This window comes from Trypanosoma rangeli, assembly GCF_003719475.1.
Source record: "Trypanosoma rangeli strain AM80 chromosome Unknown Tra_15.4_contig_00265, whole genome shotgun sequence".
Taxonomy (NCBI): domain Eukaryota; phylum Euglenozoa; class Kinetoplastea; order Trypanosomatida; family Trypanosomatidae; genus Trypanosoma; species Trypanosoma rangeli.
Genome location: NW_021706011.1, coordinates 1 through 26,495, shown reverse-complemented (window position 1 = coordinate 26,495; position 26,495 = coordinate 1). Strand labels below are relative to the sequence as shown.

At 53.2% G+C, this 26,495-nt stretch overlaps 11 protein-coding genes and 1 pseudogene across 11 annotated transcripts, besides 27 other annotated features; 10 read left to right on the top strand and 2 right to left on the bottom strand.

Moving 5' to 3' along the window:
• Positions 1 to 324: 324 nt before the first annotated feature.
• Positions 325 to 343: a microsatellite.
• Positions 344 to 1,931: 1,588 nt separating this feature from the next.
• Positions 1,932 to 1,954: a microsatellite.
• Positions 1,955 to 1,984: a sequence feature (A-rich).
• A 228-nt stretch (positions 1,985 to 2,212) lies between these two features.
• Positions 2,213 to 2,238: a microsatellite.
• A 46-nt stretch (positions 2,239 to 2,284) lies between these two features.
• Positions 2,285 to 3,187, top strand: TraAM80_06892 (dual specificity protein phosphatase; the record flags this gene model as incomplete). The annotated part of the gene is made up of 1 exon (XM_029383714.1): positions 2,285 to 3,187. The coding sequence occupies one exon, from the start codon at positions 2,285 to 2,287 to the stop codon at positions 3,185 to 3,187; it is 903 nt and encodes a 300-aa protein (XP_029236425.1).
• A 114-nt stretch (positions 3,188 to 3,301) lies between these two features.
• TraAM80_06891 (hypothetical protein) lies at positions 3,302 to 3,597 on the bottom strand (annotated as a pseudogene).
• An 18-nt stretch (positions 3,598 to 3,615) lies between these two features.
• Positions 3,616 to 4,356, top strand: TraAM80_06890 (Thioredoxin domain-containing protein; the record flags this gene model as incomplete). The annotated part of the gene is made up of 1 exon (XM_029383713.1): positions 3,616 to 4,356. One exon carries the CDS (start codon positions 3,616 to 3,618, stop codon positions 4,354 to 4,356), a length of 741 nt encoding a protein of 246 aa, XP_029236424.1.
• Positions 4,357 to 4,837: 481 nt separating this feature from the next.
• On the top strand, positions 4,838 to 5,311 carry TraAM80_06889 (vitamin-K-epoxide reductase (warfarin-sensitive); the record flags this gene model as incomplete). The annotated part of the gene is made up of 1 exon (XM_029383712.1): positions 4,838 to 5,311. The coding sequence occupies one exon, from the start codon at positions 4,838 to 4,840 to the stop codon at positions 5,309 to 5,311; it is 474 nt and encodes a 157-aa protein (XP_029236423.1).
• A 513-nt stretch (positions 5,312 to 5,824) lies between these two features.
• Positions 5,825 to 6,532, bottom strand: TraAM80_06888 (uncharacterized protein; the record flags this gene model as incomplete). Its single annotated transcript, XM_029383711.1, has 1 exon — positions 5,825 to 6,532. One exon carries the CDS (start codon positions 6,530 to 6,532, stop codon positions 5,825 to 5,827), a length of 708 nt encoding a protein of 235 aa, XP_029236422.1.
• A 113-nt stretch (positions 6,533 to 6,645) lies between these two features.
• Positions 6,646 to 6,673: a microsatellite.
• A 523-nt stretch (positions 6,674 to 7,196) lies between these two features.
• On the top strand, positions 7,197 to 11,222 carry TraAM80_06887 (WD repeat domain 65; the record flags this gene model as incomplete). Its single annotated transcript, XM_029383710.1, has 1 exon — positions 7,197 to 11,222. One exon carries the CDS (start codon positions 7,197 to 7,199, stop codon positions 11,220 to 11,222), a length of 4,026 nt encoding a protein of 1,341 aa, XP_029236421.1.
• A 141-nt stretch (positions 11,223 to 11,363) lies between these two features.
• Positions 11,364 to 11,385: a microsatellite.
• A 361-nt stretch (positions 11,386 to 11,746) lies between these two features.
• Positions 11,747 to 11,819: a sequence feature (A-rich).
• Positions 11,748 to 11,809: a sequence feature (GA-rich).
• A 179-nt stretch (positions 11,820 to 11,998) lies between the features above and the next one.
• TraAM80_06886 (uncharacterized protein) lies at positions 11,999 to 12,547 on the top strand (the record flags this gene model as incomplete). The annotated part of the gene is made up of 1 exon (XM_029383709.1): positions 11,999 to 12,547. The coding sequence occupies one exon, from the start codon at positions 11,999 to 12,001 to the stop codon at positions 12,545 to 12,547; it is 549 nt and encodes a 182-aa protein (XP_029236420.1).
• A 1,056-nt stretch (positions 12,548 to 13,603) lies between these two features.
• Positions 13,604 to 13,628: a microsatellite.
• Positions 13,629 to 13,746: 118 nt separating this feature from the next.
• On the top strand, positions 13,747 to 16,485 carry TraAM80_06885 (uncharacterized protein; the record flags this gene model as incomplete). The annotated part of the gene is made up of 1 exon (XM_029383708.1): positions 13,747 to 16,485. One exon carries the CDS (start codon positions 13,747 to 13,749, stop codon positions 16,483 to 16,485), a length of 2,739 nt encoding a protein of 912 aa, XP_029236419.1.
• A 32-nt stretch (positions 16,486 to 16,517) lies between these two features.
• Positions 16,518 to 16,538: a microsatellite.
• Positions 16,539 to 16,559: a microsatellite.
• Positions 16,560 to 16,682: 123 nt separating this feature from the next.
• Positions 16,683 to 16,724: a microsatellite.
• Positions 16,725 to 16,896: 172 nt separating this feature from the next.
• Positions 16,897 to 16,932: a sequence feature (A-rich).
• A 163-nt stretch (positions 16,933 to 17,095) lies between these two features.
• Positions 17,096 to 17,140: a sequence feature (GA-rich).
• A 105-nt stretch (positions 17,141 to 17,245) lies between these two features.
• Positions 17,246 to 17,563, top strand: TraAM80_06884 (putative ras-related protein rab-14; the record flags this gene model as incomplete). The annotated part of the gene is made up of 1 exon (XM_029383707.1): positions 17,246 to 17,563. The coding sequence occupies one exon, from the start codon at positions 17,246 to 17,248 to the stop codon at positions 17,561 to 17,563; it is 318 nt and encodes a 105-aa protein (XP_029236418.1).
• Positions 17,564 to 18,473: 910 nt separating this feature from the next.
• Positions 18,474 to 18,492: a microsatellite.
• Positions 18,493 to 18,517: 25 nt separating this feature from the next.
• Positions 18,518 to 18,536: a microsatellite.
• A 105-nt stretch (positions 18,537 to 18,641) lies between these two features.
• Positions 18,642 to 18,682: a sequence feature (A-rich).
• A 95-nt stretch (positions 18,683 to 18,777) lies between these two features.
• Positions 18,778 to 18,809: a microsatellite.
• A 55-nt stretch (positions 18,810 to 18,864) lies between these two features.
• TraAM80_06883 (putative protein kinase) lies at positions 18,865 to 21,753 on the top strand (the record flags this gene model as incomplete). Its single annotated transcript, XM_029383706.1, has 1 exon — positions 18,865 to 21,753. One exon carries the CDS (start codon positions 18,865 to 18,867, stop codon positions 21,751 to 21,753), a length of 2,889 nt encoding a protein of 962 aa, XP_029236417.1.
• Positions 21,754 to 21,959: 206 nt separating this feature from the next.
• Positions 21,960 to 21,989: a microsatellite.
• A 515-nt stretch (positions 21,990 to 22,504) lies between these two features.
• Positions 22,505 to 22,532: a microsatellite.
• Positions 22,533 to 22,570: 38 nt separating this feature from the next.
• Positions 22,571 to 22,612: a microsatellite.
• Positions 22,613 to 23,229: 617 nt separating this feature from the next.
• Positions 23,230 to 23,272: a sequence feature (A-rich).
• Positions 23,273 to 23,470: 198 nt separating this feature from the next.
• TraAM80_06882 (uncharacterized protein) lies at positions 23,471 to 24,529 on the top strand (the record flags this gene model as incomplete). The annotated part of the gene is made up of 1 exon (XM_029383705.1): positions 23,471 to 24,529. The coding sequence occupies one exon, from the start codon at positions 23,471 to 23,473 to the stop codon at positions 24,527 to 24,529; it is 1,059 nt and encodes a 352-aa protein (XP_029236416.1).
• Positions 24,530 to 24,664: 135 nt separating this feature from the next.
• Positions 24,665 to 24,689: a microsatellite.
• Positions 24,690 to 25,106: 417 nt separating this feature from the next.
• Positions 25,107 to 25,184: a sequence feature (GA-rich).
• Positions 25,185 to 25,212: 28 nt separating this feature from the next.
• Positions 25,213 to 25,292: a microsatellite.
• An 11-nt stretch (positions 25,293 to 25,303) lies between these two features.
• Positions 25,304 to 25,357: a sequence feature (GA-rich).
• A 283-nt stretch (positions 25,358 to 25,640) lies between these two features.
• Positions 25,641 to 25,662: a microsatellite.
• A 370-nt stretch (positions 25,663 to 26,032) lies between these two features.
• Positions 26,033 to 26,495, top strand: TraAM80_06881 (putative esterase; the record flags this gene model as incomplete). Its single annotated transcript, XM_029383704.1, has 1 exon — positions 26,033 to 26,495. A coding segment is annotated over one exon (463 nt), but the record flags the coding sequence as incomplete, so codon positions are not given.

Below are 26,495 nucleotides of genomic sequence, written 5' to 3'. Positions count from 1 at the left end.
CGTCTCCCTGCGGTTGAGCGGGGCCACCAGATGGACGAGGGAAGGATGGAGGGTCAGGTGTACTGGACGCGAGACGGAGCACAGTAGCGAACCAGACGTTCCGCTGTAAGGTGATTGCCCGGGGACGTCGTGTTTCTTGGGCGACGGAAGGCGCTGCGGCGTGGACGCCGCCTGTGGTGCTTTGTCGCTGGTTTGGCCGGTTCTGCGTTTGCTTTTTGTGCAGCACAGTGACTGCAGCCAATGGGATCGCCGCGGAGGGAGTTCCTCTGTCCTTCTGTGTTTCACTTTGCCTTGTGCCACCGCAGATGGAAGACACAACCCACGCAACAACAACAACAACAACTGAAAGGACGGATACCGACGTAGCAGTGGATATTGTGATGGAAAATTCTCTAAAGGCAGTATCTAGCTTTTGATGCGTGTTTTCGTTTGCATGTGTTTGTACGTGCGTGCATTTGTTTTATTGCGTCAAGGATTTCTTTTTCTTTTTCTAGTTTGTCGGAGTGCTGCATCAAGGTGGTGGTGTGCGATATTCACGTGTAGCCACGCGTTTTTCGTTGCGGCCGTGTTGTGGAGTTGCTTGTGCTCGCGTGTATGACAGGCCCTTCAGTGGAGTGCGAGAATTATGTATTTCATATGACACCGCGGTAGATGACTTTCTGTTTCCCCCAGTCGGCGCGCGACGGCGCCGCTGAAAAGTACGAGCCGAGGTGGAGCCTTTTGTTAAGTGGGCTGTTGGCTCGCCACAAAAGGGCCGGACGTTGTTTCTGGCAGACTTGATGGTGACTCCGCCGGATAACACGGGAGGGAGGGAACGTGGCCAAACGGTCCTAACGATGAGGCGGGCCCATGAAATAGTCTTGCAGGAGAGGATGTGCCTGAAACCTGAACGAGGGCGTTGTCGGGCGGGGACGCTCCCACATCACCATCTTTCTTCTCCTTGTTGGACCTGAATCTTTGGGGCCGGCTTCGCGCGGTGGATGCTGCCTCCAGCAGTTCGCGTGTGGAGTTCTTTCTGTTGCAGCTTCAACACGTTGAGCTCCCGCCACCGCAAGCGTGAAAGTCGGTGGGGGAGGCACTCGAGGAGGTGGTGTGCCTCTACCGAAATAGCCCCCCCCCCTGTGGTGTGACTCGTGCTTGCGACGTTGCTTTGCATTGCGCCGCACGCGGGGGGTGCTGCAGCTCTGGCAAATGTGTCCTTTACTCTTGCCCCTACGCTTTGACGCGTCTAGGCGTTCCACACCGCGGATCCTGTCTTTGGTACAGCGACGGTAGTGTGCTCGCCGCGGAAGGGGTGAAGGAGTTCCTGCAGGTCCTTTAGGCGGCTACAACCGCTTGGCTGGAGCGGCGGAGACGTGAGTGTGCCGTGGTCATGGATGTCTGGCAACTACTTGGCGTGAGCCTTCACAACTGACAGGCCACCGTGGAGGTGGTTCAGCGGCTGCAGCCCACACGCCGCTCCCTTTTAGGGCATCAGTGCCACCTGCTGCACGTGGCGTTGGGGCTGTCCATGGATTCCGCACCCATTACATGTGATCCTCTTTGTCTGTTGGTTCACAACTACCACAGGAGCGTCTTGTTTCCCAACGATTTATGCTGCTTGTGCGCGAGCTTCATGGAGGAGTTATGTGCCCTGCCTTGGCGATTCATCGTGAGGCACTGCTCGCTGACGCTGCTGATCCCTTCACCATCCTTTGCGATACCTTTACGGAAGCCCTCATAGAGCACCTGGCAACAATGCTGTTTGTGCGAGGCATTTTTGTTGCCAGGCACACAACGCAATTTCTTGCGGGCAGCTGGCATCTTGAAAATGTAGTGCAAGCGAAAAGCTTCCCCTAGCAGTGGCTCAAAGGAGCTGGTGGCTGTGTTGTTGGGGGGCGAACATCACTATAACCGTTTCCACTTGACGTCTGTGTTCTCCCCCTCTTTGGTTATTATTATTATTATTTTTTTTGCTTGCTTTTATGTCATTTTTTTTTGTTTTATGCGTTGTGCTTGCTATGCGCTACACCTTTTCCCTCCTATTTGATGAGATGTCTCACGTGTGTCGTTGTGGCTGCCCCACCACTTCGCTGGCGCAGGGGGGCGGGCTGCAGTGACTCCCCCTCCAATGTGCATGCATGCACGCATTGATTGCCCTGGCGTTCAGCGGGACGCACTCTCTGACGTGGTGAACGCGCAAACGTACGATCTTGGGGGTGCCTCTCTATCTCACACACACACACACACACACACACAAGAAATACACCGGGAGGAAAAGCGCTGACTAGACTTACTGTTTCAAATGGGAAAGACAAAGGCGAACGTGCACACGAAGGCCGAGGCACCGGCGTGTGGGGTGTTGCCTTCAACGGAACTTGAGCGTGTATTTGCGGTGCTCCGATTTATATCACAGCAGCAGGAGTCGTCGGCGTCATCAACGGTGGTAGCTCTTGGCGATAATGAGAGCCGTGCTGTTAGCACTGGCACGATGACGACTGTTCTGAAGGCCAATACGGGCACGAGGGCCGCCGGCCCACTCATCATCCCGGAGAGTGTTGAAAAACCGTTGGAGACGTTTCGCATGGCGGTGACGAACTTCCCGCTGCAGATGGAGGCGGTGCACGCTGCCCGGGAGACGCTGTACGAGGCGCTGCGGGATGCCTACCCAGCCAGCCAGGCCGAGGTGGACCGACTCTGCCACTGTGCCACCTTTGTTGCCAGGGCCGCGACGAAGAACGTTCCACATTTCCTGCTACAAGATGTATATGCTTTGCAGGCGATGCATGAGGTTGTCCCGGGACTGTATGTTGGTTCCTATCACCCAGCCTCTGACAAGGCACTGCTGCATCGTCAGAACGTGACCCACGTGTTGTGCTGCATTGATGTGCAGCCCCGCTTCCCAACGGAGTTTACGTACTTAACGGTTTGCGCGCAGGACTCACCGGATTACAACATCTCGAAGTTTTTTCAGCAAACCTACGAGTTTATTGAGACAGCTTTGATTCAACACCACTCCGGGGTGCTTGTGCACTGCGGGGCAGGCATTTCCCGTGCACCCACAATTACCGCCGCGTACCTCATCAAGAAGCTGCGGCTGACTGCGGTGGCGGCACTGGAGTTGATTCAACGCAGGCGTCATGTGGCATCACCCAACATCGGTTTCCGTCAACAACTGCGAGTCTACCAAGAGAGGCTTGGCATATAGCTGGGAGGCGAGGGGGCCCAGACCTCGGGTGAAGTGGGGGAGCAGGTGCAGCTCTGGAAAAAGGGAGATAAAAGACGAAATGGCTGCCCGTAACCTCTGGTTGCTTGCGCGCTACGCGTTACCTGTGTTGTCTCCTCTCAGGCTTTGCCCTTGCTGATAGAAGGCACCTGACAAAACTAACAACAGGAACGTACAGCTTGTTTTCTTACATATTGTTTTGACGCGTTTTTTTTTCTTCTCTTTTTTTTTCTTTTTTTTCTTTTGCCTGTGTGTGTGTGTCGCCTGCTGCCTTCCCTCCCCATTCTTTGTTTCTCTGCTTGTGTGTGGGCCTGAACTTGGAGGGGAAAAAAAAGCAAAAACTGGAGGAGAGAAGCAAAAGGTGCCACACTAAGCAGCACGTCACGGGGGAATAATTTACTGCGACGACAATGCTAGGCTCCGGCAAAAGCAGTGGCATGGTGAATGAGGCCACCAACCTCAAAGCCAACCAGAACTTGACGTCAGCGATAGAGGAGATGGGGACAAAGGAGTACATGCGTAACCGCGATCTGACCGACGTGATCCCCACGCACCGCCGCAAGATGGGGGAGAAGCCGCGTGATAACGGTGTGCCGGTGTACAACCCCGCCGCCGAAAAGGAGCAGACGCAGCTTGAGCGTGGGGCGCTGCCCAAAGACAGCGCCGATGGCGACGAGAACGACGATGAGGACGCGGAACTGCTGGAGCTTCGCCGCCGACGTGTGGCGCAGATGCAGCGGCAGCTGGCAAGAGAGGTGGAGTGGCGCCAGAAGCAACACGGCGAGTACCGCGAGATATCGCAAGATGAGTTTTTCAACATCGTGGTGCGGGAGAAGGGTGGTAGCGATAACGCCTGTGTGCACTTCTACCACAAAGACTTTGAGTCTTGCCGCGTGGTGGACCACCGCCTCTCTGAGTTGGCGCAGAAGATGTTATGCGTGAAGTTTGTTAAACTCGACGCGGAGAAGTCACCGTTTCTCGTGGATCGGCTGCAAATTAAGACGCTGCCGTGCTGTGTGCTGTTCCACAACGACGTGGCGGTGGACCGGATCTACGGCTTTGATGGTTGCATGACGGAGGACGGAACACTCGACCCGGCTTTGCTGCACGAGCGCATTATGCGCGCGGTGAACCCCGGACAAGATGACTAGCTTTCGCGCGCTTCTCCTTGGTCCTGCCGCTGGCGCACCGAAAAATTCTAGAGGCGGACAGGCACACACAGACACACACTATTACTCTTTCTCTCTCGCTTGTGTGCGTGCGGCCCCGTGTAGGTCATGCATGCACGTGATGGCCAGCGAACAACAATAGAAACCGCGAAAAAGGTGGCGGGCAAAAAAAAAATAAAATCTTCTCAAGTGTGTGTATGTGTTCACAATCTTTTTGTTTGTTTTCCTTCGCTTCCAGCTCTGTGTGTGTCTTTGTGTATGCTGACGCGGAGGGAGTGGGGTCGTGGACGCGGGGGCATTTTTCGCACGTATTTGACTGCCTTTTCTTCCCATAACGCTTCCTTTTTCTCACTTTTCATTCAAGGGACGTCTTACACCTCTGTTTGTGGCAAAAGAGGGCGGTATCAGGGGGGAAGCAGCGATCAGAAGTAATCAAAGACGTCCGCCTGACGTCGAGGCCCCTATGGCGCTCGTGTCGTGCCTCTTACCCGTACTGGTGATGCTGGGCTTTCTTCTTTCCAGCTACGCATACTACGTGGAGCGTCGTTTCGCCAAAGCCAAGGAGTTGGGCGAGGTGTACCGTGCGTACTGTGACTTCAGTGCATTCTCTTGCACACGTATCTTCTCCTCCGAGTACGGTTCGCTTACGCAGTTCATTGGGCTGCCGCATGTGTCCAATGCGGCGCTGGGGATGCTCTTTTACTTGCTGGAGCTCACTGTCTGTCGCTCACCAACGCTGCTTTTCGTCGTGAGTGCTGCAAGCTGCGTGGCTTCGCTGGGGATGCTTTTTATCCTCATCTTCATTCTGCACGATATATGCATTGTGTGCTGCATCATCTATGTGGTAAATCTCTTCACCTGCCTTTGTGCCTGGTGGTGGCGTAGGCAGACAATGACACTTGCCGCAGGCGAGAAGAAGATGCGTAAAGACAAGTGACATGAAGCGTCAATGCTTGAATTGGACGTGTGGGGCGGCCCTATGCCACTTTTGCTGCGTTATCATGCGCGCGTATGCCTCGGGGAAAAACTGAGGGATGAAGAGAGCGGGGGCTGCGGGTGGGTGAGGGTCGTTGGTGCATCTCTTTTTTTCTCATTCTTTTTCCGGTTATATATATTGTGTTCGTTGCTTTTTTCCGCAGTCCCCTCAGTAGTGAGGGCGGGGTGGTTGCCTGTTTTTTCGTCTAGTCCCTTGTTTACCTCATCTTGTGGGCAATGCTGTGTCGTGGATCCTGGCGGTAGCTGCCACACCACGCCACGCCTTGGCCAGGGCCTGCGGCACACATGCATGATGTCGTGCCGGACGTACAATACAACACGTTCGCCAAAGATACAAAAAAGCGCCTCGGGTGGGGGCGTATTCACACGTGCGCAGTCGAGTATCCACATGTACGCCAACAGGGAGAATGCGTGGAGCGACTACACCGATGACCGTTTTTACTGTGCCAGCGGCTCAAGGAGTACTGGCGTCAACTGTTGAAGGATTGCGGGGTGCGGTATTACTTATTTGGCACAATTGTCGTGATGGCTGCGGTAGGGGCAAGGTTGTGGTTGTTGCAGGAGCAGCAGAAGGAGGCGTTTGGGCTCCTTGGTCCCAAGAAGAAGGCGTATCGTGGCCGGCTGACGCTCGTGCTGGACGTGGACGAGACAATAGTGTCATACAGCGACAAGGCCTTTCGCATGAAGGCCGGCATGGTGGCCCGGCCTTACCTGGCGGGGCTGCTGGAGTGCCTCTCCTCCATTGGCGCAGAGGTGGTACTGTGAGCGGCCTGCAGCGACCGGTATATGCGGCAGGTGCTGAACGTGATTGATCCCAGTGGGGATACGTGTGTCGCAGTACATTGTGCGCCACCGTGACTGGTTTTCCCGGGACAACTACTACGAGAAGAACATTCTCTGGCGGAAGCGCCCCCTGGAGGAAACTCTCATCGTAGAAAATCGTCCGCTGAGCGTGCGGAACTGCAACGCCAATGTCATTCTCGTAGATGACTTTGTGCGTGGCGAGTACATGGACAATGACCAGGACTACCCTCCCAAGGACTACGCCATGCGCACACTGAAGCAAATCATTCAGGATCTGCATGAATTGGGCCGACCTGTGCAGGAGTACCTCGCCGACGCAAAACACCGCAACAAGGAAATTAAGGAAATTCCATGCCATTTGGCGTTCAGACAGTTGCCGAATGAGTTGGCGCGCGGTGTTTTTTACTTTATCGGGAACAAGTACCAGGCAGCAGCAGCTATGGACAGAAGAGGGTGAAGTACGGCACAAGGATATATATATATATATATATATATATATTATGATCGGCAATGTTGTGATGCGAGACAAACCTTATGAGGGCTGTGAAATGGACTACGGTGATGACTCTCGTATGCATACGCATGTAAGTATACATGCTTATGTATTCTGCTCCATAAGTCACAGCGTCATACCAACTCTCTGGGAGGAACCCGAATGGAAAGAAGACTTCTCGCAATATCTTGGGTATTTTTGGTTGTCATTGTTCAGATCTGTGCACGGATGACGCGGGTGTAAGTGCGTGTGCAAACTGTGTCATGCACTTGGGTGCCGGGGTGTGAGGAGGATGAATTAAAGGCTGCACGGAGGAGTGGTGGCGGTGTTGACGGAGTGTTGTTTCCCGCGAATGCACTGCACGGGATTTTGCCCACTCTTGTCTCGGGCCTTTTTCCGCGTCTTTTTCTTTTTTTCTCTTTGCTTCTCACCCACACGTACCTTCACAATCACACATACACAAAGAGAGAGAGAGGCAGTGAGAGGCGAGGAGAACTTCTTAAAAAAAAAAACAACATCTGTTGCGTTGATGGAGCAAAAGGAGGGGACCGGGCGTACTCTTGTGAAGCGGCACGCATTTGGCGTCCGCCCGGAAGTCTACGGCTGCCTGAGTTGGGTGGAGGAGGGGACGTTGCTGTACCCCGTCGGGAAGACCGTGGCGGTGCACAACCTCAACACCAACACCCAACGCTTTTTTGAGACCGCCGTTCACAGCAGCGGCCTGACCGCGCTGGCGGTGAGCGCCAACAAGAAGTTTATCGCCATTGCCGAGGGTGGAATGGTGCCGCAGATCCAAATTATTGACTCGGTCCCGCGTAAGCGTCGGAAGACGCTGAGTGTGCAGGACTTGGGAAGCGACCGCTTTGTAGCGATGGATTTTAGCATGGATGGGCGGCACCTGGCGACGCAGGGGGGTGGACCACAGTGGAAGCTCTTCTACTGGAATTGGGAACGCTCCAAGCCGCTCGCCTTTACGTCCGTGGTCGCCGATTACAAGCGCAGTGGCAGCCAGGACTCTGTCAACCACCTTTCAGGCGCGCAGGATTCGCGCATGAAGGAGCCGCACGGGGCGCTATTCACACCTCCTCCCGTTTCATGTGTGACAATTTGCCCGCAGGATCCACTCCTGATCGCGGCGTCGGGCCTGGGGATGATGCGGTTCTACCGCTATGTGGATGGGGCGCTGCAGGCGCTGCCCTCCATCGGCTACGATCTCGAAAATGCGTCAAACTTCCTGACACATGCGTGGGTTACAGGAGAGCGTCTCGTGGCCTCTACACAGACTGGGGAGTTAATGGTTATTGAGCGGGGCGTATACAAGCGACTTCTGCCTGTACCACCCTCCACACGGCCCCAGTCGACGAACCCAACGGTGTTGTCGCTTGTGCCGAGCAAGGCGGGGTTCGTCGCTGGTAGTGACCAGGGCACCGTCGCCATTTACGAGAGTAGCGGCGGGGCGGAGAGTGAGTACGCTATTGTCTACAATGTGCCGGTGCCAACAGAGGAAGAGATACATAACAAGACAGAAGACGCCAATAAAAAGGCCCCTGCATCGTCTATGAAGACTGCAGCCGCGGATGCATCACCTGGTACTTTAGCTTCGGCCGCAACAGATACAGGTTCTCTGCAGTCATCGTTGCCGAAAAGCCACAAACCCCTCTTTCAGGTGAACACGGGGGTGACGCAAATAGTTGCAGCTGCCCCGGTGGAGGAGTCATGTTCCAAGGCGGACCTGCAAGAGGTGGCACGAATAGATCTGCGCCGGGAAAACAGTGTGGTACGTCTGTCACTGGATCAACTGGAGGAGACCATGGCATTAGTGACACACTCAGGCCAAATCCTTGCCTTTAATTTTTCTCAGCCGTGGGCAAAGCGCTCGAGCGAGGATCCCCCGACGTTGTTGCCTATTTGTCAGTCGTTTCATGTGGGTGGCATTATAGGTGTCGACTGCAGCGTGCGGCGGCCATTTTTGGTGACCTCTGGCGTGGACAAGAGTGTGCGTATCTGGAACACCAGTACACATCGACTAGAGATGTGCCAGTACTTCTCCTCTCCTCCAGGCCCTGTAAGCATTCACCCAAGCGGACTCTACGTGGTAGTCTGTTTCCCGGACAAGGTTTGTGTGATGAGCGTCTTATGGAACTGCCTCTATGAATACCGCGTGCTTAACCTTCGCAACGTGACCGATGTGAAGTTTTCCGTAGGAGGGAAGTACTTTGCCCTGGCACACGGTAACATGATCCATCTGTACAACTCACTAACGTGCGATGTTCATGGACAATTGCGGGGTCATCCGCAAAAGATTAGCGCCTTTCAGTGGGCCGCCACCTCCCCATACCCCACAGACAATGGCCTGGTCTCCTGCTCCCTCGACGGACTCATCATCAACTGGAATGTCAGTGAGATGCGCAAGGACGGGGAACATTCAGATAAACGCTACCAATACCAAGTTATTGCGGCCGATGATAAAAATTTGTGGGTGGTTGGCGACCCTGCTTCCTCAGCTGCAGAGATACAATGTAAGTCAATGCTACGGGAGATTGACCGCTATCATACCACGGAGGCTTCTAACACCGTGAATGCAACGGATTACGAGTTTCGCGAGAAAGGACTTACGACGATTCTTGTTGCACCAAAGCAGCGGTTGCTATTTGGTGGTATGGATGACGGTGCCATTAAGTTTATGAACTTCCCCCTGCAGGTTGGCGTGCAGGAGGTTCCTATTGTGGCACATCTCGGCAAAGTCATCCGCATGGCTCTCTCCTATGATGAAAACACCATCTACTCCGTCGGCGAGGATGGAACTTTGTTTATGATTGACGTGCGTGAGGACGGACGCCCCCCCCAAAGGCACACGGGGTACTACGGCGACGAGGTTCTTGTCTTGGTCTCCGATGTGGAGGATCGTCAGATCACCATTGAGAGCCTCACACACACCGCAGGGAAGCTTAGGACGGAGATTGAAGGAGAGGAGAAGCGGCGCAGCCACGAACAAAATACGCGGATGCGGGAACGTGAGGAGGAGTTCAAGAATGAAATGGCCGTCCTCGAGGCGGAATACGCCGCGCTGTGGAACACCAAGGCGGAGCAGGAGCGCTCGTTTGTTGCGGTGCGGCTTGAGAAGGAGGCGGAAGCCACCCCGCTCCTGGAGGAGCTCGAACGGGCAGGACAGGCGGAGGTGCAACGACTTGAGGACGAGTGCACCGAGCTGCAGCACCGGCTGGATGGAAGCAAGAGTCAGTTCGCCCAGGAGGTGATGGAGTTGGAGGCACAGGTGGAGCGGGAGCGGCGTGAGAATGCGGAGCGTTTCAACGATGTTGTCACAAAGCGCAGGGAGGGTCTGCAGAAACTTAAACGCCAAGTCCAACGCGCGAAAGAGATGAACATGGAGTCACAACGACGACTAGAGCTCGATACGGATGCAGAACTGCAAAGCATTCGGCATCGCAACCGTCGCGATCTCGAGACCATTCGCGAACAGTACTTGCGCATGAAGGGGGAAAGCGCCATCATGCGCAAGAATGCTCTGCGCATGGAAAAGGAGGTGGAGGTGCACAGCAATGAGCTTAGTGTTCTCGAGAGCGCTAAGACGGCACTGATGGCGCAGCTGGGGGAGTTGAATCAGCACATGTCGCAGCTGCACCAGGACATCGAGGAGCGCGACGCCATCATTAGCGAGAAGGAGAAGCGAATCTATGATCTGAAGAAGCAAAATCAGGAGCTCGAAAAACACAAGTTTGTCCTTGACTACCGCATTCGCCAGCTCAAGTCACAGATGGAGCCACGTCAGCGGGAGATTGCGCGGGAGCATCAACGCATAAACGAGAAGAATGTCGAGCTGGAGAGTCTGCACCAAAACAACATTACCCTGCGACAAAACATCGATACTCTCAAGGCAGATCTCGCACAGCAGCAACAACAGATAAAGCAAATGCTGAACCATATTAAGGACTTTGAGACGTACAAGAGCCGCATCAAGACAGATGTAGGCGAGCTTGCGCCAGCCTTGCAGGATCCCGCCCGGCTGCGGGAGGTTGTGGAGCGTTTATGGCAGCGGCATGTTGTCGCACGCGACGGCCACCGTGCCGCGCAGGTGGATCAGGAGATTAAGGAGGAGTTTAAGTCGCAGTTGGAGTACCTAAGCACCTCCGTGGAGGCCCTGCGGCGCAAGTGCAAGACGGATCAGGAGCAGCATCGCTCCGAGGTCTCCATGATGATGGTGGAGAACCTTTCTCTCATCCGAGAGATTCATGACCTCCGCGCAGAGCTCGTGGAGCTGCGCAACCTCTCGGTGGCGGCCACGGACGAGGCAAAGCGACGATCCCGGCCAGAGCAGGCCAGGAAGCGAGCCAGCTCGTCTTCCCGCCTGAATGTAGTCTCTGGCAGTCTGGTCATGTCGAAGAGGCGTCTGGAGCTGCCGCAGGAGTTGGAGGAAAACCGCATAGAGATCCGGAAGCTGCGGGCCTATGTGGAGTCCGCGCAGCAGGCGCTGGCGGCGGCCATGCCGGGCCGTCGCAAGCCTGAACCATGCACGTTTCCACCCATTACACAGTAGTAGAAGGCGGGCGAGAGAAGCCGGTGGTGATGCGTGTTTTTCTCTTTGTTTTTTTTTTAATCTGCTCATGTGTGGTGTGGGTGCGCCTGCGTTTTTCTTTTCGCTCCTTTTCAAGAATGCAAAGAAAGGGAAGGAGAAAATGGGGTGGGGTGGGGGGGGGGGGAAATCGTCTGAAAAAGGCAAATGACCCACAGTGTTTATGGGGTTTCGTCGCATTTTCGGCCGTCCCGCCTGAGTTTCATCGAGAAAGAGGCGTAAGAGCGAGAGAAGAAGGAGCGATTAACGACAAAAACAACAATAACACATAGCAACGAAACCATATGTATATGTATGTACATTTTTCTCAGACTCCATGTGTTTGTGCATGTGTGTATGTGAAGCGGATGAAGGAAGGGGGTTTCCTTGGGGAAATACACTACTGCTGCCTCTATGCCTTTGACCTTTACTCGTGTGTCTCTTCCTTGCCGTACGACGTGTCTGCAAACCCTCTCCTCCCTGTCCTTCTATCTAGTGACACAAAAACATTTTTTTTTTTTCATTGCGTCTTTCTTCCTTCTTCCTTTATTTACTTTTTTGTTTGCTTTTTTGATTTTGTCTGAAAGCAGGTGTGGCCCGCGGTGACATGTTCCATTTCTCACATCCCTTGCATATCGCATTCCCTGTGCACAGGGACACCACGAAGGTGCCGCACTGCATCACTGGAGGAGAGTAGCTTTGTGCCTCACATACGATGGCTGCTGTAAGACACACGGGGACGGGACGGCATCGCAAACGGCATGTCGAAAGAGCGTGGTGAGAACAGTGGCTTGGTTGACCACTACTTCTCTGAAATAGTCACTGACGCCTGCGAGGACCCGGAGACGTTTCTGGAGAACCTCTTCCGCAGCTTTGCCGCGCTGCATCTCCGCGCTGTGCCTATTGAGGTTTCGGCTATTCGCCTCTTTATTCCCGGCACAAACTTCTTCAAGACGAAGACAGATGACATGTTTGTGCCAACCCTTATCCTGCTTGTAGACGCCGTGCCCCAGTTGGAGGATGACAACCACAACACAATGGTGCAGTACTTTCCATACGACAAGAGCCGCACGAACGTGCTTGCGCAGCAGTGCCGAAAACTGCTTGTCTCCGAAGATGAGAGGGGGGCGATGGAGGTACACCTGTCAGAGGAGACTGGGGACTGCGGTTGGTTTGCGCTGCGTGCGTTGTACCCAATTGAGGAGGGCGATCATTTGTACCTGCGTGGGGTGCCAAAGTTGGGCGACACGGCAAAAGAGTTGATGACGGTGAGAGTCATGGAGGCCAACCGACTCATGAATGGCGACTGACCAGTTCAAGTAGTTGTTTAGTTACTCATGCGGTGGGATGCTAGTTTTTCTTCTGTGCGGGACTGGGAAGGCATTACCCTGGACATCCACTAATAACACATTTCTACATCGCTTTCTTTTTCTCTTTGTGCAATACATAACCCCTCTGAGTGTGTGTGTGTGTGCCCACCACACATGTGACTGAAGAACGAGAGGTGGGGTAAAACAAGGGAACTCACATCCAAACAAACACGCAAAAATAATCATACATACACACACCATGGCGACGTGGGTGAAGTACCAGGCAAACATGTACCGATATGGTCTTATTTTCTGTTGCTTATCGGCAGCGTTGTCGATGCTTGTGAATGGTGAGGGCGCAAAGGCAGAGTGGGATTGGATGAGGGATCGCTACGATCGCCAGAAGTTAGCAAAGCGACTTGACTGACACACGCCCCGTGATGACGGCCTGTCTGTTTATACCTGCGTGGAAGCGAAGCCCACGGCTGACCAGCACGTTCCATGTGCTGTGCGGCGCATGAGAGCCTCACCCAGTCAAGGCAACTGCTAGCGAAGACAGCAACGGCGGCGAGTGCCGCACATGAAGGGCTAAGGGCGGAACAGCAATAGTGACAAAATAATTTCTTTCTGTTTCCAAAACACAAACAAAAGGAAAAACAAAACGGAGAGTGTGTGTGTGTGCAAGAGTAGCAGGAGTAAGGCACGTTGTATGGAGTTTCTCCCCAAATGGGTAGCCAGCGGGGATTTTGAGAGGAAACAGGGAGAGCTGACGCGACTTTTCTCGCTGTTTCCGTTTGTGTGTTTCCATTTCAAGTGCCAACTGCACGGCGAGCGCGGTAGGCGTTTTATGCTGCATTTGGGCAGTCTTTGACTTTTCACTTTATTTCTGCGGTAGAGTTGTTTATCTGCACACCTTTTTTTTTTTGTGATTCTATTGCGATTTAACCACAGGGTCCACGGTGTTGCTGCAAGGGAAACCAGCTACACACGCCACACACCGTCGCCAGGAAACGAGAGTCGGGGACAACGCGACAGGACACTAACCAACGCAGAAGAGGGGAGAGGAGGGGGGGGGGGGGGGAAAGCTTTTTTTTTCTTCTTGTGCTTATTTATTTGGGCGGCAAGGAAGTAAACACCGAACAGAGGGCCTCGTTTGGTGTGCGCGAATACGTGGACACGCGACAACGCCCGCCAATCTCATGCTCTGCTCGACGTCGCCACCGAAGCGGCACTTCGAGAGCACGGCCGCGCTGCGGCAGGCGGTGCTGTGCAAAGAGGATGAATACAGCGAGTATGAACAGTCTGTTCTTGAGGAGATCAACGCGCTGCGCAGGGATCCTGTTGCGTTTGCCTCGGTGGTGGGGTCGGAGGCAACGGTGGGGTACCCGTTTGTGCGGGACGATCCGCTTCCGGCGCTGTGCTCGGAGATGACGCTTGAGCAGCTTCGCGTGTACATTGAGGACTTCCAGCGGGAGCAGCGGGAGGTGAAGGAGTCACTGCAGCATATACGGAAGGAATGGATTGAGTCAGAGGCGGCCATGAGGGAGCGGTGGGGACTGGAGGATTTGGAGCGCGCGAAAAAGGCCAGGCGGAGCGGTGCAGTTGGCCGCAAGCAACGCTCCCAGCCGATGAAGGAGGAAGACTACGTCGTGGATAGGCAGCGCGCCGCACAGGAGCTCACCGACCGCTACACGCAGCAGTCGGCGGAAGCCAACTCGAGATTGCTGCACGTGGAGCGCTCCTGCAGGTGGGCGATTGACGGGGCAAACCTAATCATCAGGTGCGTGAAGGAGCTACAGGAGGTGAAGGCGGTGCCGGAGCTCGCGTACAGCCGCAGCCTGACACTTGCCGCGCGAGACATCGGGAGCGAGTGCCACCAGGCATCTCGCATGAATCTGTCATCGTCAAATACGCCACCGCTCGTAACCTCCACTCCACCGGGCAACACGGTTGGTGCTGGGGAAGCACTGCGGCTCCCGCAAAGTCAGGGTTTTTTGAGCAGCGAACACAGCTTATCTATGATGCGTTCACCAATGTTACAGCCAACATTTTCAGAAGAGTGGGGTCACACCACATTGCAGCAGAATGACAGTAACCGGAACAATGAGAACGGCCTCCTGGACACGCTGCACCCGCGGAGGGAGGATGATTTTGACCGAGCGACCGCCTCGCTGTTGGGTTCGTACATGGCTTTTTCAGAACACCACACCCCGCATACTTTTCCAACGCACGAGCTTACCCACGAGAGTGAGCACCTTGCGAAGGCGGCAATGAACGCCTGCAGCCACTATGGGTATTATTCTGGTGTTATTCGTGGGATGCAGCTTTGTGGTGCCTTTGCTCCACGCAAGATGTTAATTCGGATGCTGCTTGGGATGCGTGCGTCACAGTTTACTGTGCAGGCACAAAATGCCACTCGTGACGCAAGTGAGTCTCCACTTTTTCCTCCAACAAAACATACGAAAACGAGCCCGCTTCTTTGGGCCAATGGTCGCCTGTTCGGTGGTGGTTGGGTTCGGTCACCAGACGGGACGGTGAGCGTCACCATCCTCATCGCCACCAGTTTTGAGGAGCTGAGCGTCATTCACGAACGCCATGATTTTACTCTTCCGCAGCTGCATCGCATCCTTAACGGTCCCGGCGCAGTTTCCCTGCAAGCAGAACCCACTCGACAGGCTGTGGTGCACATTCAGTCCTCACTGGGCGTCGAAGTTGTGGAGCCCGTAGCGCATCCCATACTGGTGAGTAGGGGGCAGCGTGTGGCGCGGGTGCTTGTGCGGGCGGATCCAAACACCGCTGACCTCACCGCGACGGTGTGTTGCGCTTTCGAGCCAGTTCCCTCCGTCCCACTGCTAGACCACGAGTTGTTGCTGGTGCAGCGCAGCCGCAATAACATTCAAGAGGTGGAGATCCTACTCGACATGGAAGCGGCGTGGCACCGCTGGTCAGGCCAACCCCTTCTCGTGCATTTGTTTGAGCGGGACAAGAGCGCCAATGTTATGGGTTCGTTTACAAGCATTGGCTTCGTTCGTGTGACTACGGTGCAGCGCGCCAGCGACCGTTCCTTGAGCCTCATACACTCCACTTCCCTGCTGTCTGCAGGAGAGAAGGACGCCGTGGTGGCTCGGATGCCACCGGTTTTACTACACAGGAGGTGTGAGGCGCCTATGGAGGTAAAGGAGGAGCCGTACGGCTGGCCACTCGTGACTATGAACTTTCAGGAGCTCTGCGCAACCATCATTGAACCGCTTAGGGGAACGTTGATTGCAGACGGTGAAATGCGGCATATCGCCATACAAATACCACACTTTGCCTACCTGCAGCGCAGCATTGAGAACGTTCAGCTTCTGCTTGCAAAGGAGTCGTTTTTTGAGTGCTCGGCGAGTGGAGGCCCGCAGCGGATGAACGAGGTGATCACCTCTACGATGGTCAAATTGAAGGCTGCTGAGGAGGAGTTACAGGAGCATGAGGGCCCCGCGCAGCAGCAATTAGCACAACTTCAAAAAAGCATGGCGAAAAAGCGCGGCAAAGAACTGGCCAGGCTTAAGCGACAGGAGGATGAGCTGTTGCAGCGCACTTTTGAAATGAAACACAATGTTGAGGACTTACGCCAAACCCTGGTGGATGCGCAGGAGGAGTTGGTGCACCTGGGACGTGAGTGCACTCTTCGCGCCAAACGTCAGCAGAATTTGCGTAATGAGTACGAACGGCTAAGCGCATGCGCCAACCGTACGAACCCGCTCCACGTGGAAGTCGTGCTTGTCGCTGAGGACACCATGCTGAGCGCTGTGGTGAAGAATATCCGGCTGCTCCCGATTGACGCCAGCTGGACACTGTACGAGGGGGATGTGCGGTTGACGCAGGGATTCAAGGGAAACGCTGTGCTTCTGGTGAATGGGCAGGAGACGGTGCGGTGGGAGGTGCGCCCGGGGTACTAGCGCGGGAGAGCTGTAGACGACGACACAGGCTCCTCTATCTCTATCTCTCTCATTATATATATATATATATATATGGAGGTATGGTCGTGGCTTGCTTGCTCGTCTTTTTTGCGTGGGTACGGGTGCCTTTTTGTATTCACGTGTACCATCTGAGTTGCTGACTGAAAATGTACAGGCAGAGATCGTTCTTGCAGGGAAAGAAGTAGAAGCAGAAGAAAAATAAAAACAACAACGAAAAGGGGGTGATGGGCGCGCAATAGGAGGGAGCAAGCAACCAACACCAAGTAGGAGGGGGAGAGAAGCGGCGGCAAAATAAGGATAAAAAAGCAGCGAGAAGTAGTAAAGGAGGTTGGAGAGATGTTTTGAACGAATGGATGGGACGCCTTATTTTGCGCTGGGTCACCCCTTTATTTTTGTTTTGTCTTGTTTGCAGTTTGTTCTTCTTTTCCTTCGCCGTCGCCCTCCTTCCGCGGTCGACACCGCATGTCACTGGCGGTGTGTGTGTTGTGCCTGGCCGCCGGCACGAAGGCGGAAAGAGCGATGCGACGCAAAGCAACGGCCTTCGTTTTCTTCGTTGTGCGTGGCACTACAACGCAACGTGAGTTGTATGTCTTCTTTCTGTTCTTTTTTGTTTTTGATTTTCTTCTCTTCTTCTCCCCGCCTACCTTTTGCTGTTTTTGGCTTTGCCTCCTGGAGACTACTTGGAAGTGTGACAAACTGCGCTTGCCACGGTGATGCCGCCGCGGCTCTTGATTAGTTTATGCCTGCACTGTCTCGTGCCACCGACACGAGAGGGGCACAACACATGAACCACAAGTGGATCTTCAAGTACGTTATTATTGGAGACATGGGAGCGGGGAAGAGTTGTCTCATGCGGCGCTTCACGGGGCGGCGCTTTTGCAACGGTCTCCCGCACACAATTGGCGTGGAGTTTGGCACAATGGCTGTGAGCATCAACGGCGCGACGGTGAAGCTGCAGATTTGGGACACGGCGAGGCAGGGACGATTTTGCTCCGTTACGCGCGGGTTTTACCATGGGGCGGCAGGGGCTCTGCTTGTGTGCAACATCTCGTGCTAGGAGACGTTTCCTCGCATAGCGACGTGGCTGCATGACGCGCGCGGCAACACCAACCCGCACGCCGTCATGATGCTTGTGGGCAACAAGTCAGACCTCGACGAGAATTGCGAGGTTTTCCACGAGGATGCGGCGCAGTTTGAGGATGACGACAACCTGCTCTTCGTGGAGTGCACTGCGCTGAATGACGAAAACGTGGACTAGTCGTTTCTGTCGACTGCACACACAAATTTACGAGAATGCGATATGCGGCATTATCAATCTCTCGCCGACCCCGACAGTGGCTTGCAGCTGTACACCGCTACCCTCCCAGACACGGGCGTTGCGATGCCGAAGGCGGCACGGCATAACACGTGTGAAGATTGGCGAATGAGAGATGGCGTGCTGGGGGTGGGGGAAGGGGAGAGTGATGAAGGGATGGGCAGAACAGGTCCTTCCCCCTCCTTCCAGCATCTCAAACCTGCTGACGCAGAGAGGCAAACAGGCAAGCACGCCGTCAAACGAGAAAGGATAGAAAGTGTGCCAGCAAGAAGATAAAAAAAGGAAAAGAAAAAAAAGGGCACTCCTAGAGAGGTATATGTGTATACGCCTACACACGTGCAGCTGGGAAGGAGAGAAAATGTTTTTTTTGTTTTTTAATTTTTGCCTTTTTTGCTCCGCTGGGTTTCACGGCAGCCTACTGGTGTGAGGCAACTCCGCCGTCGGCATTACTGCTTCTTGTGTTGGCACTGCAGCCGCTAGTAGCGGTGTGTTTGTTGCCTCTTTTTTTTCTTTTTCCTGTGTACGTGTGTGTACTTGTAACTCTTATGGCGCCGAGTAACGCAAACACATTCAAGACAATGATATATATTTACAAGATGATAACGGGCGTGGTGGTGGTGGGGTACATTGCAGGTGAACCTCCCATGACGAGCACACACACACACACACACCCGTGCAATCTCCTTTCTTTTTTTCTATATATATATATATATATCCTCCTGTGTACTGTTAACAACGATGTTAGTTGAAGCTTTGTGGTTGACTTGTTTCTCTCAGTTGCATTGTTTACTTGCGTGTGTATCTGTGCATAATGGTTTGCTTTTTATTATTATGTTTTTTTTTTCCTTCTGTATTTTGTTTCTTGTCAACGCGCGTGCCAAAGTATTTGCGTTAGACAAGAAGGGTGTGGACAAATAGAAAGGAGTGAGGTGACCGCCGTTCAGCCTTCCCAAGGCGAGAGAAAGAGAGAGAGGGGAGAGAGTGCGAGGATACACGCACAAACTTCCACGTGAGGAGTCAAGCGGACACGTTTGTTGCGGTGGATGCAGGCGCGACTGCCGCGAATCTCTTTGGAGAAGTCACTCTTTGATGAACACCCTCCTCCCTTTCTTGAGGCAACTAACCTGCAGCTCCCACAGCTGACGGACGGTGCGCCCGTAGTGATTGGCGGTGACAAGTCTGGGCGAGGCGAGGTGGCGGAGTTCTTCGCGCTTCCGCCTCCGCAGCAGGCGGTGGAGTTGGCCAACGCGTTGCTCCGCCAGTTTGCCTTCCGCACCTACAATACTTCGAGGCCAGACATTATTCCCGCATTCAACAATGCGTTCCCGCGGACGGTGCACTCGCTGACCCGCAGGCCGCTCGTTCTGGCGCTGCTGGAGGAGATGGGCCTCACGGAGCAGCGCGTGGCGAGCAGCGACGGCGGCACCGCTGATACCCAGGAGTGCAAGGAAACCGTGCTGGAGCGGCTCCTGCGACACCTCCTGCGACAGTTCCACGCGCGGCTCCCGCGCCGTTGCCTATCAATCTACGGGGACTCCTTGGCAATCACAAGCGGCGGCGCCGTCAGAGGCCGCGACACCTCAACATGTTACCTTGGCGCGTTGCGAATGGAGAGGAGAAACTCCGACGCCACCCCCAGCGAGTGTGGCTCTGTGGCTCAAGGGACACCATCGATGGAGGCGAATGAGCGAGACAACGGCGCCCTCCACAGGTTCTTCAGCGACTACCCCACGGAGGATGAACAGGTCTTTGTTGTCGCCAACGAACTGTTGCAGCAGCATATCGCAACACCGCAAGTGCTACCAATGAAGACACACTTCTCAGGAGACACAGTAAGTGAGCGCGAGTTTAGCAACAACAATGACGGTATGTCGCAACTGCGGATGAGTCGTCTCAACACCCCTAATTGCTTCAGCTGCGATAACAGGAAGGAAGGTGGAGGGAAACTTTCACAGGAGCGTCTTGTTCTCATAGAGTTGCTAAGGAATGTTCATGAAACATCCATGTCCTCGCGGGCACTGTTTGCAATATTTGAAAAGGCTCTAGCGTGGTCGTGTTGCAATTCTGTGCGTGAGGCTTCTCCACTGGACACCATGATTGGTACGCAGACATCCATCCAATCACCACAAACACCAACGGAGGTCGTGTTTCGCCAGGGCGGAACTAACCTCACTACAGGGGGCGAAATCCAGAATACACATGAAATATTTGGGAGAGAACGGCGACGACGAATCCCGAGTCTCCTTTGTCTATATCTGCAAAGCTGCCTTCAGGAGATGCCACCATCGATGGAAAATGTGGAAAAATGCATGCTGCGAATGAAATGGGAGGACCCACAGTTAGCCAACTGCTCCGTGAGTTGGCGTGATAACTCCAGCGCTGGACCCTTTTCGCCTTGTATGAGCTCAGAACCATGCTCCAACACACGGTCGATGGCGCATTCGAAGTTCACTTCACAGTTGAAGATAGTCTCTGTGCAAGGCATGGACAGCACTACAAGGATTGGGCGTGGATCGAGTGGAGAGTTGTTTGCGGTACGACGCCTGGATACGGGGGAGCTGGTGGCGGTAAAACGCATTTATCTCACAGAGCTCTCACGAGGACATGTGGAGAATGAACTCTCCGTGCTGCGTCGCAGCATAGGACTGAGTGACGACTGCAGAGGCAACGGCAACGGCAACAGCTTGAACATGGCGGAATCATCCGAGCCGTCCTGTTCCCGGGTCATAAGCGACACCCATAAGGATGATGATGGCGACATTGACGTCAATGATTACAGTGGGGTGGTGCGCTTCTACGATGCCTTTTTTGAAGATGGCTATGCGTTTATTGTAATGGAACTGATGGACAGTGGGAGCCTCCTTGACGCTCTAAACGCACGCCGCTGTTGTCCTTTCAGTGAAGAAGAGTGTCGTGCGATTACCTTTCAAGTTTTGCATGGCCTACGCTACCTACACGATACCATACGCCAACTCCATCGTGACTTAAAACCACACAACATTCTTCTTGACAGGCACTCTGGTGCGGTAAAGCTGACCGATTTTGGTATTTCCTCGGATCAGCTGCAAAGCATGGGGTTTAATCAGTGCGGCACTTATGTTGGCACGCTGGCCTACATGTCTCCCAGTCGAGTGGATGCGGATTCGGTCTATGGTAAGGAGAGTGACTTCTGGGGCCTTGGCATTACGTTGATTCAGCTGGCACTTGGGAAGCTGCCGTTTTCCCCGAACGTATTTGTCATTGCCGGTTTCGCCACGCGTCCACCACGCCTCTCCACCGAGTTCACTCGTGGCGAGAGAGAGACCTGGGCACTTGACGAGCAAGAGACACGGGTCACTTCAACGTTGACCGCGTTTTCCGAGGCATTTAAGGACTTTGTTGCCACACTATTGCCTGTCTCCCGTGGGCGAGGTCGCGTTACTTCACTTGCCTTCACGGAGGAGGACGATACTGATTCAACCCAGTCCTGCACATACTATTTTGGGGGCCGGGGCGGGGGTGATTTGTTCTGCGCCTCTACTAGTGCAGAGTGTGAGGTGGAGGCAGAGGCGGGGGGTGAGGCGGAAAGCGATTTTGAGGCTTGCGTCGGGAATGACGCCCTGGTGCCTTTTGAGGCCTGGACCTCAGTTCCAAGCCCGCCGCCGGAATCTCACGCCGACGTCGTGCAGGAGTTGCCACCACCACTATCACTAACGCTACCAGAGTCACGAGGGATGCTGCAGGCGAGGGGTAACGGTAAGGATAACGGCAGCCGCCCCGTGAGCGGTGACAGTGACAGCATGAAAGACGCTCGGCGAAATGCTGCTGCTGCTGCGGCGGAGTTGACGGCTACTGCGCTTCTGCAGCATCCCTGGATGCATGGAATGACATGGGAAAAAAGCAGAACCGTCATCGCGGCGATCTCGTTGGAGCCGACAGCTGCTCCCCACTGATGGCGACTACCTCTCCCCCTTTTCTTCTTCACATGCCCAGCGGGGTGCGTGGCATGCGATTTACAAAAATAAAATAAAATATGACGTTACACGGGGGGATGCGCAGGGGGTGGGTGGGGGTGTGTGTGCCCCTCTTGAGCGGGCAGGACAAGGGAGCGGTGACAAAACGTTCATGGGGAGGCCGGGGAAGGCGGCTATAAACCACGAGAAAAAAAAAGAATAGACAAGCAAAAGAAGTAGAGGATACACTGAGGGGTAACTTGGTGTCACGCATTGCTTATTTGTCATAAATGTATTCTTTCGGTGATGTCTTTTCACTCTCCTCCCCATCCTGTACACCATACATATATATCATATCTCTGTGCGTGTGAGGGGCGTGGATAGGGACAATAAGGCAGCTCTCATCGGCACATGCAGTTTTTTTACCAATATAACGTGGGAGGGGGAGAAGGGAAGGATGCATGCGCAGATAGAGCGAGGCCACCGCGTTGTTGCATTTACTCTTATCTGTTCTTTGTTTTTTTTTTGCTTATGACGCAACCCCTCTTTTTTTTTTTTCTTTTACGCTCCACCGCTTCTGCATGCACCTCATGGGCACGTGAGATTACCTGGTTCGGGTGTTTGTGTGTATGTGATGTTTCTTTCAGTGCGGCGGCCGCAGCTGTCGCCGCCTATTGCTTCTGCTGCTTTTTAATTGTGTGTCTTTGTGAGACAGATCTTTTTGTCATTCTTTGGTTTTGTTGTTGTATGCGTGTGTGTGTGTGTGTGTGTGTGTGTGTCTGCCTGTGTGAAGGAGAGAAGACAAATCGTGGGAGAAAACAACAACAACACAAACAACAGCAACAAAGAACAACAAAAAAGGATAAATTGAGAGAACCCGCCGTTGGAATGTGTGGGGATGAATTTGTCTTCTTTCCTCCCCCTTTTTTTTCTTGCTCCTCCACTCTCTCTACCTTTCTTATTGTTGTCAGTATGGTTATTGTCGTCTACACCCCCCTCTCCTCTCATTACTGGTGCCATTCTTACTGCCATTCATTATTACTGATGACATCATGCGTTGATGGTGCTTTAGTTTTTTTTTTTGTTTTCTTTGCTTAAACCATATCCCCCACCATCTATTTATGGCTTGGTTCGTTACGTGCCCGCCGTGCTTCAGTGAAGAACGCGGTACGTAGGAGGAGTAAAGATCCCCTTCCTTATGATAGTTTATGAGTTTACTCTCCTTTCTGCCACGCATGCGTGCGGTCTGTGGTGCCATGCAAGGTGTGTGTGCCTCTCGGGGTTGTGAGTCAGACTTGGTCCCCTTGCCGCGCCTAAATGAACCGTCATGTTTTTTTGTTTGCTTATTTACTTTTCTCCTCTTCTGCATGTGTGTTTGTTTAGCGCTGCTTCTCCAAGTGGGAACAAGCGCCTTGCCGCTACACTTACAGCAGAGGCCAACCAGAGAAGCCACAAAAGCGGTAGAAGAAGAAGCGCTTTTGTTGTTTGTTTTGTTTTTATTGTCTATTTTGAGTTTTTGGCTTCGAGTGGTATTGCCCCGCTGTCCTGCGTGCTGGTGGACCACCTCCAAGACATCGTCACCCTCGCCCGTATTCACGCAAGAGCCAAACATCCACCCTTGGCCCTTCTCTAAAAAGAAAGCAAACAGAAGTAGTAGGGCACGCATACTACTTCTGTCTGCAGTCCGCACATACAAAGATATAAATATAATCCCCGAATGGCGATTGTTCCTGGGCCTTTGGTGCAGTTGTCACAGGACTCCCTGTACTTTCCACTTCCTCTCAAGGACATCATCATTGAAAACATCGTTCAGGTGAAGAATTTGCTTGAGCGAACAGAGAACAAGGCGGAAAATGTTATTGCTTTCAAGGTGCTTGCCACGGTTCGTTGTCGCTACAACGTGCGACCCTCAACTGGCTTGATATTTCCTACAGAAAGCGTTAAAATCAGGTTTCTTCTTAACGTGCCGCATCTGCGGCAACAAGCCAATGAACAAGGCACGGAAGCTGCTGTAATTCTGCCGGATGCAAATACAAAGGATGATCTGCTGGTGGATATCGCTGTTTTGCCCAAGGATCAGGCAAAGACGTACATTGAAAACATAAATGAAGGTAAAAATGGAGAGAAAACTGAAGGTGGGACTGCTGGGATGTATTCAGAACAGGCGGCTGCCTTCTGGAAGATGCTTGGGTCATCGAAGCCAAAAGGTCTACGAGCTGAGTGCCGCAAATTGAGCTGCGTGTACGGAGAGGCAGCCATTCCAGAGACTCTTGTAATGCGGTTAAGTGGAGACAAACCAAAGTCGGCGGTGCCCCCGCAGCCTCTCACTCCCTCAAAGAATGACGCCGTCTTTGCATTGCCATCATCAATGGTCCCAAAAACGCGTCCCAATACGAATAATACAGACACAACAAGAAAATCTCCGCCACGTGCCCTGCCGCGTTCTTTGCTTTCTGCGTCCGTCAGAAACCGAGATAGGCCGTCTCCCTATGCAGGCTCCTTGGGTGGTTTGCCTTCACCAAAGCCTCTGCCTCCTTTAGAGAGACTTTCAGGTGTCAACAACAACGTTGCTGGGATCAAGGATCCCAGCTTGCGCTCAGCTGCCGCAGCTTTACATTTCAAGCCTGGGTTGGCGCGGCAGCAGCGACCACTATGGAAGGAGTGCCTATTGTTTCGTGTCTCCTCCCAGGTGTTGGCGGCACTGCTAATCCTATCGTTTCTGTGCGCCTTATTTGAAAGTGGAACGTTTTTGAGTTGGTTGTTAATAGGGCAGTAACGTGAGCGAGGGTAAGGGGAAACAGAAGACTATGCAGGGTCGAGGTGGGTGTTCGGCGAGGGTATGAGGAAGGTGTTTCTTGTGGGGCACCGACATACGTCGTCTTGACTTTTCTGTGCTGATTTTTTTTTTTTGCTCTCTCTCTCTCTCTGTCCCCCTCCCCTTGTTATCCCTCTTTGTTTCTTCACGTTTGATATGGTTATATCCGGCACCATCACTACTGTAGATGGACGCTTACTGTGCCTGCTCAAAATTGTGGTCGCATTGCGGGAGGCGAGAAAGTGAGAGAGCGTGACTGGGGTTGGCTGACAAAGCAGGTGATGTAGAAGGATTCATTGCACGCAGTTTTTCTTTTCTTCTTTCCTATGTGCCAGGCAGGGGGCAGCGGCGAAGGCGGGAAAAGCAATTTTTTTTTTTTTTGTTCTTCTGTGGTGTTTTTGCCAGGTAAGCACGGCGAAACAAAGCAACAACAAAGTACAAATAATCAGGAAGAAAATGCAAGAGAAAAAAAAATGCAAAAAAAATAAATAAAGAGGGAGTTCCTGGAGATGCGATGCGCCCTACCTCTTGTCTCACACTTTCTCTCCTTTGTGTTTTTTCAATATATGTATATTTCTTCTTCTTTCCCTTTCTCACTTTGTTTCCTTCTTTGCTTAGCATGGCTACTTCCTGGCTGCTACTGCTTCCCTTGTTTCCTTTGTTTCCTTTGTTTCCTTTGTTTCCTTTGTTTCCTTCGTTTCCTTCGTTTCCTTTGTTTCCTTTGCTTACCTTGCTTCCCTCCATCTCCTATTCTTCAATCTCTCTCCCTTCCTCTTTTTCTCTCTCTCTGTGTGTGGAGCAGGCGATGGCGAGGTCGGTTGCCACAATGCTCAAGACGCATGAGAGGCACATACAAGCTGCGATCACCAGGGCGGCCACCACACGGTGCTGTAAGCAGTGATGTAACCACACTGCGCTGCATAAAAAGGTGGTTCGTGCGGCCACAGCAGGTATGGAAGAAGGGAGGCGAATTTCAATCCGCGTTTTTTTTTTTTTTACTCAGCACATAGTATGCGCCACAAGAGAGAGTGCCTTTTGCTGGGACAGTCGCTGCATCTGCCGCCGCGAGTGCGATGAGCTGATGATGATGATGACCGTCATTTGCATTGCGTCTCGCCCTTTCTCTCTCTCAGGAGTATGAGAAAAAAGATGCCACACATACACTCCAGAGCTCCTATCGAATCATTGTCACAGAAGAAACCTTTCGTGTTTTTACTTTTTTTTGTTCTTTAGTGCATCAGCTGCGACCATCCTCCGCAATCTATTTGCCTGCGTGTGTTGGGTATTTCAAATTAAAAAATGTAACGGTACCCCTGTACTGGGAGTGAGTCCAAAGGCTAAGAGAGGAGGAAGACTCACCTTCTTACCCACTCACTCCCCTTTCATCAGATTTCTTAATTCTCTTTTTTATTGTTCCTTTCGAATTTTTGTCAGTTGATACTTTTGCGACTTCTTTTACATTCAATGCGCGCAGCTATTCTTCTTGGGGACTCGTTAACGGAACAGGGTTACTTCTCCGGCTGGGCCTCGCGCCTTAGCGAGCGTTACGTGCGCCGCGCAGATGTGGTGAATCGCGGGCTAAGCGGCTACAACACACGCTGGATACTGGATATACTGAATGATGACGAGAGGCGTCAGCATCTTCTTCCCCCATACATCAACAAGCCGCTATTTGTGACTCTAATGCTTGGGTCCAATGATTGCGCTGGCTTGCCTCAACACGTGCCACTGGAGGAGTACAGGGTGAATCTGAAGGCAATTATTGGCCTTGTGCGCAAGCACGCGGCCCCTGTTGGCGGCATATTTCTCATGTCACCCCCACCCTTTGATGATGATGGACGGCAGCAGTGGCTGAGGAGTCAGGGCCGCGACCCTGACTCTTGTAAGCGCAGGTTTGAAGCCATGCGGCACTACCGTGATGTCGTTC